Source organism: Pinus tabuliformis, chromosome 7, assembly GCF_031772625.1.
Source record: "Pinus tabuliformis cultivar Carrire ecotype Pingquan chromosome 7, CPIR1, whole genome shotgun sequence".
In the NCBI taxonomy this organism is placed as follows: domain Eukaryota; kingdom Viridiplantae; phylum Streptophyta; class Pinopsida; order Pinales; family Pinaceae; genus Pinus; species Pinus tabuliformis.
In genome coordinates, this window is record NC_142293.1 from 595,987,530 (window position 1) to 596,000,016 (window position 12,487).

Here is a 12,487-nt window from a genome sequence, read left to right on the forward strand (position 1 = left end):
CGGGCGACCTCACGTTTCCGGTGACATACGCGGGACCCACCAACGAGGGCCCGCCCGCCCCGTCTCGTTTTTGACTCCGGCGGCCAGCATGTGTTTCCGGTGGAGTATGCGGAGGAGTAGTCGGAGAATGTGTTTCAGGCCGCGTGGGGATGAGCATTGACGCAGATAATTAATTACGTACATTTCTCCGCAGTCCGTCGTTTTACTCGCTGCTCCCAACACCAATCATGAAGCCGCGCGATTCACCGATTTGAATTTGAATTGATTTATCGCGCCAATTTCATTTTCATTTGCAGTCAATATCCGAGGATTGAATCGTGGAGTTTGGGTTGTTTTGTTACAATGTTGTGGAATCGAGTTTGTTTGAGGTTAAGGAATGGGATGCAATGGACAAAACCTTTATGGGGCACCAGGGCTCTTCTTCCTCAATCACTTTGGATGGGTATGAAGGGTAATTCCCCATGGATATTTCTACGCGGTTATGGATTGCTTCTGCGAGAAGACATGGAGCCACACTCCGCAGTACAAGATCGGATACTGCGAGCAGTGTCCAGAGAAGGTGTCATGGCCCGTGGAATTAGGGCAACGGCCCTCTCCATACTTCAACGCTGGAATGTTTGTTTTTGAGCCGAGTCAGCTGACATTCGACTGCCTTTTGGAAACTCTGATGGCTACTGTGCCAACGCCCTTCGCAGAACAGGTCTGGATCTGTTCTCATTTCAGTGAGGATCATGCACATTTTTGTTTGGTTTACCAGATCTAATTTTGACTAAATTGTGGTATATGTTTTGTAGGATTTCTTGAATATGTATTTTGAGAAGATATACAAGCCCATTCCTCTGGTGTACAATCTGGTTCTAGCCATGATGTGGCGGCATCCCGAGAACGTGGACTTGGACACTGTCAAAGTTGTTCACTACTGTGCTGTTGTAAGCTTTCTTTTCACAATTTGGGTTCGATAGAAACAACATGATTTATATATGAAAGACGAGATAGGTGTTCTGAGCGTACAGGGTTATATTAATGGATGAATGTGGATGTGCAGGGATCGAAGCCGTGGAGCCTGCCTAGTTACCAGAAACGGGACGATGTCCCCCGTTTCTGGCAGAAACCTTCGAGAGAAACCGGACCATACTAGAAACGCCGTCTGCAACGGCCGTTTTCGTTTTCACTGGCAAGAAACGGTTTCCCGCGAAACGAAACAGTTTCTTCTGGCCGTTTCCGGATAGACTTGCAGTTTCTTCTGGCCGTTTCCGGATAGACGTGCAGTTAAATTTATTTTTTCAGACTCAGATTAAATTTAATTTTTTCAAACGTGGGTTAAATCAAGTTTAATTAGCAATTGATTACACATACAGAGAGTTTAATTGGCAGTTCACTGTTAGTCTGCTGCGCTGGACTGTTAGTTTCTGAGCTGGACTGTTAGTTTCTGGAAATTAAACATAAGAACTCCAGAGTCCAGAGTATTTGTGAGCGAGCAGTTGAAGAAAGAACTAGCTGAGAACTAGCAGTTGAAGAAAGAACTAGCAGTGTAACTTGGAATTCTTCGCAATATAGTCCAAGAATCATTCTTTTTTCCCGTGACCAATAAGATGCAGTCTGTGTTCCATCTATGCAGACAGAAATTTAACTAATTGTGCCAAAATTCACGGTGTACTTTCATATGCATTCCAAAGGCTTGGTAGCAATCAGGGAAGATTTTTGATGCAGCAGTATATAAATGTTTTTCACTGCTGCCTATTCAAATGAAGGCGTGTTCTTGTTGATATGCCACTTCCCTTTGCTTTGCTATGACAATCCATTGATGTAAATAGACATGATTCATGAGGCAGTGTTGTAATTCTGCGACTGCTTCCTTGATCTCTATGAAAATATCTGGTTCCTTTGTTTTTTCACCTAAATTGAATGGCAATCTATATGTGTGAAAATTCTATATATTGTTTTGCCTCTGACATTGGGGCTTCATGGCTTATACTGATATAACCAGTACTTGCTGGTCAGTGGAAATGGTTTTAATATGTTCCTGGATAAAAGTATATGGAAGCCTGACACAGGTGATGCGAGACTCTGCACATTTCATCATGCATATGACATATTTTCCCTTTCAAATCATTCATCAGATTTTTGGAATGTATCAATTCAGCCTCAGTTTCAACCTTTTTGTAGTTGGCATTTTGCAATTTACAATTTCATGAGCAAAAAACATTGCAGGTTTATGATTAATGCTTTGTTTATATTGTTCATCCTTAATATGGTGTTTTTCTCTCTCCTCGTTTCTTATATGCGAAACCTCCAAACTTCGTTTCTCGTACCGTTCTCGTTTCCCGTTCCGTTTCCCGTTTCTCGTTTCTGGTAACATAGCGTGGAGGTACAGTGGGGAGGAGGAAAATATGGAGAGGGAAGATATAAAGACGCTGGTGCAGAAATGGTGGGACATATACAATGACCCCTCGTTGGATCACTCGGGATCATGCGACATAATTCCAGATCCAATTTCAGAGTTGGATGGAAAATCAAATGATCTGCAACGAGTGGCTGCTAATTCATTCTTTGCTGCTGCGACGGCAACAAATCCCAACTTAATGCCTGCACCGTCTGCAGCTTAAGAGATTTCAAATTTGCAGAAGTCGCCTGTAGCATAAGATATTTATATATGTATATTTTAATCCACCGGCATAGACGGGGACAATTTGTATATCATACAGAAGATCATACTGTATGTCCTCAAAGATGAGGATATTGCTGTTGCGCTTACAGTTATTGGTTGTAAATTAATCGAATTTATTTAATATTTGTAAATATACAAATTGACATTTGTATGACTGGACGTACATGGTTACTCTTTCGTTTTCTGTAATTCAAAAAATATTTAATTTTCATTTAATTCTGCATCGATATGAAAATATTTACACGCATGCAATGTGACGTAATTATGAATTATTATAAAATTTAGTAAACCCTGATGGCTAGTAAAAGCCAAACTTCACTGGTATCTTTCATCATTAGTCATCAGCAATGTTATATAGTTTTTTTGGGTAGGAAAAAGGTGTAATTTTATATATATATATGCATTTAAATATGATGATTTATTAGGATTCTAGAAAGAGGGGTTATATAGTCATCGTTTTCCAAAATAACTATAATAAAACTAAATATAAATATCAAAACAATGTTGGTACGTGTAATTGTTATATGAGATAAGTATGAATAAATGGAGATATACTAAAAAGTCTTACAAAATGTTGTTGAAGTATGTGAACTTAAAGAAAATTGTTATATTTAATCAGTTTTATTAATGAATGGTTTATGATAAAATTGATAGAGCTGATCATTTTGTTGTTGTTTTTTGATCTATGAGGTCCCAAAATCCAATCATAATTTTTTTTAGAAAGACTATCTACTCTATTCTCAATTGTAAACATGAACAACAATTTTGAGGATAAGAGTTGTGCATAGTTTGTTGGAACTTGCTCCCAAACCCATTTTTAGAGAAAATAAATGAGTTTCCAAAATATGTAATACAAATCCTCCCCCACATCCAAAAGTGTCTCCTTGCGAAGTCCCATCAAAGAATTCCCAAGGATGAGATCTATCAACGACTGTTGGATTTAGGATTCTATTGTTATTATCTCTTTGGTCCTTCAAGAGAAGGTCATAAACAACTAAAATTTGTGTCGCAAAAACTTCAATGGGAAAGATGTCATCTTCAAAGATAGCTCTATTTCTTGCAAGCCAAACTCCCCAAACTATTAAAAGAGGCAATACTTGATACAATTTGTTCTCCCTCAATGAGTCCACTGAATACATACCTCCATTAACTCTTCACCTAACCAAATACCTGCAAATATGAACTTTTTCATAACATATTTCCAAACACCTTTAAAATAAGGACACAGTAAGAATAAATGATTGAGAGATTCTTGAATCATCAACTTTGCATAGGACACATTTGTTTGGGCCTTGAAAACATCTCCTTGTTAAATTCTCCCAAGTTGGGAACTTTAATTTTCCATAAAAGTTCCCACCAGTCCTCATGAACATCCTACAATCTATCAGATATAAGAAAAGCATATCCAAATTTTAGCGTATAAACCCCTTAGGAATCATGGGACCAAACCAGCTCATCCTCCTCTTGAGCTAATATGAGATGTGTTGCAGGTAAACTGCCAATGTATCTAATCTAGAAATGATGAAGATGCATGGGTATGCCTAAATGATCTTTCAAAACCCAACCTCGATTCCATAGATTTGTTTGTGCTAGATCTACAATTTGACTCAAGTAAGCGAGGTCATTACCATGTAGATATTCAATCAAATGTTCAAGAAGTCTGTGATCAATATGAATTCCAATCCAAGGATTGATCAACCTTTAAATGTGATCCATCACCCACTTTCCAAGCTAGGCTTGAATCAATCAATAAAAATTACGAGAGAACAACTTTCCAAATGATAAAAACATTGCTTTTCAATTTATTGGGTAAGCAAATCTAGTCCTCTCACTGCATAGGGTGTATATATTAGATATACACCACTTTCGTCCAATGAGAGTGAGTTTTTAGTAATTTCCAACCAACTTTAGTTGCTAAAGCTTTTGAAAAAAAATGTAAGTCCTTTAAACCCTAACCTCCAAAATCTTTAGGAGCAACTATTATTATCTGGATTACCCATGGAAGAATAGATTGATCTGATAAACCTGACCATAAAAGATTACAACGTTTTTTTTATCTTGTTTAATATGCCTTTTGGAATCCAGGAAAGCCACATCCAAGAAACTAATATTGCCTCAAGGACTGATTTAATAAGAAAAAGTCTTCCAGCTCTAGAAAGCCATCTTAAGCTCCAATTTTTAAGCCTTTTTTCAATTTTTTCTATTAACCAAAATCCTTCTGCAAATTTATATGAGTTAGGTTTTAACTTAAATCCAAAATATTTCAATCCCACAACAATCTCATCTGTGACAAAGGGAAACATACCTTGATAAAAATCCATATCTTCAACATTCAACCCACAAATAGATAAAGTAGATTTTGTTATGTTAATCTTAATACCTTTAACAACTTCAAAAGAGCAAGTGCATATTTGATGGTTGTAGAATATCTTCTTGTAACATCACAAAAGATGAGAATGTTATCTACAAATAGTAAATTTGAAGTGAGAAGCCCAAAAAATACACATAATTGTTGGAAATAATACTGAGAGGGGGGGGGGGGTTGAATCAGTATTATTAATTTCTTTTCAATAAATTATCCAGATTTATGCTTTAAATTATTCTTCCAAAATTGATAATTAACTTGTATGTCAGTACCATAAAATGATGAACAAGAACAGTTAAAAACAGATTGTCACACAACGGAACACCTGATATAAGGTGGAAACCCAATGTGAGTGAAAACCACCTGCTGCAATATGTCTCTGTCTTCTTTCAAATAGAATTTCTTTTACAATGAATTTTTACTGGTGCAGTCCTTTACCAGTACGCAGGCTGCAACCTGCAGAGGGCTACAACCCTCTCTCGTTTTCCAGTCTCTCCTGGAAGGAGCTACAACCCCCTACTTCGTTCAAGGACCACGTTTCATTAATTTTCAGACTGGATCCAAGAAGATCAAATGGTCATCAAGTATAAACAAATCTTCAGAATTACCCAGGCATTAGATCAATATATATTTTCTTTATACAACATATCTTTCAAAATCACCCAAGCGCCAACCCAAGCACTATATCAAAATATAAATAAATGCTCGATCTGGTCACCCATTAAAACAGAGGTTGTTTATGCCGAAATCAGAACACAATGCAGAAGATATACATATAACAGTGCACCCGGAGGCTAGGCACAAGACAAACCCAATATGCGCACCCAGAACTTGAACTGCAATACACCTGAAGAAATGCGATTTCTCTCGAAGAAATGTCTGAACTTCAAGCCTGCGATCCTTTGCTCTATTCTACGCGCATTCTCCTTGATCAGTAATTGCTCCTTAACCGATCACAAGAATGCCAATCAATTCTCCCTTAAGATCTTCAATTCATAATCAATGCGTTGCCAAAGGATCTCTTTTCTTCTTATATAGTCATGATTTTGATAAAACCATGAGTCGAAACCAGAGGATCCGAAATCCTGTGGCGCAACTGTTTTGACCGATCTCTTAAGAAAAAGGCTTAAGCGGGAAAACGATGAAAACGGTCCAAACAAAAAAAGGCGGACTTTAAACTGAATGAACCCATAATAATACTATATCGGGTCCGCTTCTCATCGCTACCAGCGCATGCACATATCATGGCCTATTCCCGACGTCCGATCCGATGGATCGGATGCGACATGCCCATTAACCAGCCTTTATATATATATCGGGTCCGCTGTTTTCATCGCTATCGGAAATTTGAAGTGGAAGGCTTTTATAAACTGTGCGATCACCGCGGATGCGATGTTATTATAAAATCCCTTTAAAGCTTCCATCGGGTCCGCCACCTCTTATCGCAATCGGAGGATTGGGGTGGACGACCCTATATACATTGCGACATTCTGCGAATGCGATATTATTATAAACCACATTTGAAATGCCATCGGGTCCATATGTTATTGCAATGGATTACCACGAATGCGATGTTAATATATGCTGCCTTTAATGCTTCCATCGGGTCCGCCACCTCTTATCGCAATCGGAGGATTGGGGTGGGCAACCCTTTATGCATTGCGATATACTGCGGATGCAATATTATTATAAACCAAAAGCGATATGCCGTCGGGTCCAATGCATACATGCTATTGATTATTATGTAATACATACATACATATATATATATATATATATATATATATATATATATATATATATATATATATATATATATATATATATATATATATATATATATATATATATATATATATATATATATATATATATATATATGGGTTTTAAGTGCCCAAACACCTCCCGATAGTATTAATGAATGCATATATGGGATTTGATCGCCCGAACAACTCCCGATAGAGTTAAACCATGCATCCAAGGGTTATATAGGCCCGATTCCTCCCGATAACTGCTTCTTTGGCATATATAAGTGAGATGTTCGTCTATGAGAGGGTTGCCATCAAGTACAACGCATGCATCACAATGCCAACAATAATCCTTTCAAAGAACCACTTCTTTTAGCCTCCCAAGAATTTGACTCAATCCTTTAGTGACCAATAAAAATAGAAGAGGTGATAATTGACATCAAACTTGCCGAAAGACCTCTTTGAGCATGAAAGAAAGGTGAGGTTGATCATGGGTTGATCAATTTATCAGAACAATGAAGGAAATAAAGGTTATGTAGCTCATAATCCAGTTTACAATTGGAATACTAAACCCCAGATGTGTAAGTAAGAGACAAATATAGATCCAACTTACTCGATCATATACTTTTGAAAGGTAAATCTTTAGAATTGCACCTTTGATATTCCTTAATTTTAGACTATGTAGTCCTTCCTCGGCTACTCCAATAGCTTCATGGATCTGACACCCTTCAAGGAAGCTAAACTACTCTTTTGATATCGCTTTAGATAAGATTGGCTTTAAATGATGGGCAATGACCTTATATACACAATCACATAGAGATATGTGTTGAAACTCGTCAAAAGTAGTAGGGTTGTCTACTTTTGGAATTTAAGCGATAAAAGTACTATTAAATGAATATAGAACCAACCCTGTAGTTCATAATTTTTCCACAACACAAAGAATATCATCTCCAATTAGTTCATAAAAAGCAATGAAAATTTTCACTCACCACTTGTCAAGACCAAGACTCTTGTCCTTTTGAAAAATTGAGAACACCTCTTTTAATTCTTCAGATGTCATTTCCTCCATTATAGGCGCATTCTTTACATTATTTGAAAAACTAGGAAAAAAGAAGGCAATCACACAACTTCTGTTATCATTGCTTATCGAGGTTATTTAAACAAGGATTCAAAATGAGACTTTCCCATATTTGCAAGATCTTCAAACAAAGAGGCTCTATTACCTTCTAGGTCATGCAGTTCCCATATAGTATTTGTAGATTTCTTGCCTTTTGCAACATTATGAATTTTTTTTGTATTGTCATCTCTTGCCATAAGCCAAACAATACTACTCTTAAGTCTCCAAGTAGCTTCTTGTTCATACATTTTTTTTTTTTTTTTCTAGATTCCAGTTGAACAAGTCTATCCTTTGTATTCTCCGTGAGATAACCCTCAGAAGCTTCATCAATGATAAGGATGAGACTATCTTCTATTGCTCTTAATTCTTCAATGTACCTTTGACAGGACATCATTGCATGGTCAGTCCATATTGCTTCTATAAATCAATTTAGCAACTTCAAAATAGATTCTGACTGAGAAGGACAGTGCCACAAAATTTGGCAAGATGGGAATTTGGAAATTCATTATAGAGTATAACAAATGATTGTGCGAGTTTGATATTTTTTTACAATCAATTAGGAATATGTGGTGAGGACTTCATTTTTTTTCTTAAATTAATTAAATTTAATATAACAAGGGTATTGTTTTTTATGTGAAAATATATGTAAAGTTGGAGATAATCGTAATTGGTATAAAATATAGTTATATGTTTTTTTTTTTTTAAAGATATTCTTTGGATTATGAGAACATAACATTTAAGTGTAACAAATGATATTTTTTAGGATATTTATAATTTGCTTGATGCTATGTTTTAGATAATTTTTTATTAGGAAAAAAAGAAACCAAATCAAAATCAAAGGGATAATTTTGTCTAAATGAATTGAATTTAGATATTAGCTTTAGTCAAAATGAGGTAAATTATTGGGGAATCCACTTCTTTCTTGAGTGATAAAGTTGAAGATATATATAGAGGACTTTCCTCCTCAAGGGGGTTGTAGCTATTGCTCCATTAGTGGAACAAAAATGCATCATGAAACTATTACATCTTATTTAAATACGAAAATGGATCTTTTTAAGGACTTTGATCACTCACCTTCTAAGAGGGCTTCCCTCTGTGGATCAATATCTTATTACATTCATCCATAAAGGAGCATTTAAAATTGTGAAAATAAAGTCAATGAATTGTAAGTATTGGGAAGGGGGTGTAGGGTATTGGGTTTGGGGGGTGTTGGGGGGGGGGGGGGAGAGGAGGCAGGGTGGTTATTGGTATTGGCAGAATAAAAGAGCATCTCTAGTAAAAATAAGGGGTATTTTTACTTGGAGCGATTCATATTGTGGAGCAATACCTTATTAAAGGGACATTTAAAATTGCGAAAAATAAAGTCAACATAATGGTATTGGGGGGTGATGTAGGGTATCAAGGGGTGTATAGATATTAGAGGTTGATGTAGGGTATCGAGGGGTGTATAGATATTGGAGGGTGATGTAGAGAATTAAGGGGTATATAGGTATTGGGGAGTGATATAGGGCATCGATGGGTGTATATGTTTGGGGGTATAAAAGGGGTTATATAGTAAAATGTAGCATCCAAAGCATAACCACCTCCAAGCATAATGTAGCATCCCCATTTAATGCTCTGCATGCAAAGCATTAAACCCATAGCTATGGGTATGATGTTTTAGTGTTCCATCAAACCCATAGCCAGGAATTCTCATAATTTTTTCTTCCCATAAGAAATGAATCACTGTGTTCAAATAATTATTGGGTTCCATCATATTGGCATTCATCAGATCTATGCTTCCACCATCTGACATAAACTTAATTCGTTCAATAGTGTACCAAATCGATACTTAACATTCTTCCATAACTTAGATTGCATATCTAGCCACACCTATGAGGTGACCAACCAACTGATCGTCTGCTAGATGTTTTTCATGTCGATGCTTTAAATTTGACGCATTAACACATCAGCAAAGCGGGAGGGGAGGTTTTGCCATTGTGCACCTGTTACAAGGGAGAAAATTTAAGACTTTAAAATTTATAACAAAAGTTGATTAATAAGGCCAAAAAACTTGTGTTTTCTACCATGAATATCATTTAGACTCTAGCATATTTATTGGGGCTATTATGTCAATGATTTGACAAGCTTAAATTGACATAATTAAATAATCCAATATAGAAGATGAGGGTGGAGCCATGGAATGAACATCATTCTGCCTTTGCTTAGCCAAATCACTAATGACTCATCTAAGATCAACGATTTCTGATTCAAGAGAAGAATTATATGGTTTTTCGTGTTTCAATTTGTCGAGCCAAGGAATATGAGTCGTGAATCATATTGATATTGCATTGATGAAAATAGACTTATATAACATACAAGAGTGACCCTTTATTTCATCTTCCAAGGTCGATTCCTTTTATAACTACTCATATTTCCTTTTATTTACATATTTACAAGTTATCTAACCAATCCCAAAGGATTAGGTGTATAACATTCCCCACACCCCCCCCCCCCCCCCCCTAATTTGAAGGGGTGTTTGTGAGTCGACATGATTTTATATCAATTTAGTGTTTGTAAACTTTGAAGCACACTAAAGTATGTAATATGAGTTAAGTTAGATTATTTGTCACTTCTAAATCAAAACTAACAACTCAATTCAAGAATCATGAAACAAAACTCTTAACATATTCACACAAGCTTGTAATGAAATCACTCTTACTTGATTTAAGAATACTTCAAACTAGGCATATACTATGATCTCTCACACAAATCCAACTTCTCTATGCAATCATCTCAAAAATTCCAAGTTTTCACTCAAATGATGGGAAAATGATCAAAGGGGTTTTCAATCAAAAAGGATAACTAATGCACTAGGGCCTTCCTTCTTGGTGGAGGCAAGTGGACATTCTGACAATCTTTTACTCAACTTAGTTAATATAGAGCCAATACTAGTTATAGGGATGAGAATGCACTACAACCTTCCTCATCTATGAGAGTGAAGATGAGTGGTTGCTCATAGTCTTCTACTCATCTCTTTAACTAGCATGTACTTGAATCATCATTCTATTCTAGAAGAGAAGTAAATGAAAGCAAAGAACTATGGTGTTTGAAAGGTTTAAGGTAAAAAGACAATTTTCAAGAGGTTGGGGCCTTCTTCTCTTAGAAAATTGGTGAATGGCACTCTCACTGCCTTGATTACTTTTATCAATTAGGCTAATTTTCAAACAACAGCTCGCATATAATAATAAAAAATAAAAAATGATACTGAAATCTATGGCTATGCAAAAATATAAATTCATTGATGCACTGGAATTATCACGTAGCTCTTCAAACGTAACTATGATATCTATGAGAATCAAGCCAAATATAACAAGCCAATGAAGCCAATATATATTTAACATAATGAAACCTTACTCATCAAAAAATGCTAATAAAATCTAAGCATGTTCAATCAATATATAATATGATAACTAATTTCTAATTAAAATTTAAATACCTAATATGGTTCCTCTCTTTTCGACCTCATCAAAATGAATACTTTCAAGTGTTTTGGTGAGCCATTTTGGGGGACCTTTTTGAGATGGTCTAGGTTTCTTCAGTGATCGCTATGGGGTTGCATCAATATTGAACCTTCCAATCCTCTCAATCACATCACTTAAAAGAGTCCTCTTGATCAATTACATTTATTAGATTAAATTTAAATTAGATATTTAAATTTTAATTAAAATTTCCTTATAAAGTAACTTATAATTAAAAATTCCTTATAACATCACTTATAAACGTATAGTTCATTTTTACTAAAACTATTTACTAATACAAAATTAATCAATTATTATTTAAAATTTTTGAAAAATTAAAATAAAATAAATACAAATGTTTATCTACAATTTAAAAATAAAAAATAAAACAAACTATTAAATAATAATAGTAATAATTTTTATTAATTTTATTTTTATAATTAAAATAATATCATTTACATAAAATAATTTTATAATTTACTATGAATCCACTTTATCATCTCCACAAAACATAATTAAAAATTAAATTAAATATGATGGTTAGTTTTTTATTTCCCAATAAATATATGTATATATATATATATATATATATATATATAAGCCACCTATTTTAGAATAAAATAAAAAACAACTAATTGTTAGCTTTTTATACCTCAAATAAAATTTTAAAACAGTGAAATGTACCAAACAAACCACTAATTTAAAAATAAAAATCAATTCATGGAGAGGCTTACAAAATTAGCAGAACTTTCAAAATCGGCAGGTTTAATTATTGGCTTCCCTTTAAGTCCGACTTTACTAACTTTGACTTGAGGGTAACTCAATTATAAATTTCAAAATATTTCCTAATTGAATTGACAAGAATGAAATTGGACTATTTTATTTGCATTTTAAATATACAATTAAAAAAAAAATCTCAAATTTTATCACTTGTTATAACAGATTGGCCCCGTCGTTTTAATAATAAGAATACTAAATAATATTACAAATCCACATAAATATCTTGATCAAAAGGATTACCTCTCACGTAAATTTATTCCTTCTCATATAAAAATTCAAATGATTTTGTAGACATTGTCGACTACTTTC

General features: G+C 34.8%; 1 protein-coding gene across 1 annotated transcript; it reads left to right on the forward strand.

Annotated features, from left to right (window-relative positions):
* The first annotated feature begins 342 nt into the window (after nucleotides 1–342).
* Nucleotides 343–1,138, forward strand: LOC149248836 (galactinol synthase 2-like). The gene is made up of 4 exons (XM_089451193.1): nucleotides 343–368; nucleotides 451–700; nucleotides 795–929; nucleotides 1,046–1,138. The coding sequence occupies exons 1-4, from the start codon at nucleotides 343–345 to the stop codon at nucleotides 1,136–1,138; spliced, it is 504 nt and encodes a 167-aa protein (XP_089307319.1).
* The last annotated feature ends 11,349 nt before the right edge of the window (nucleotides 1,139–12,487 follow it).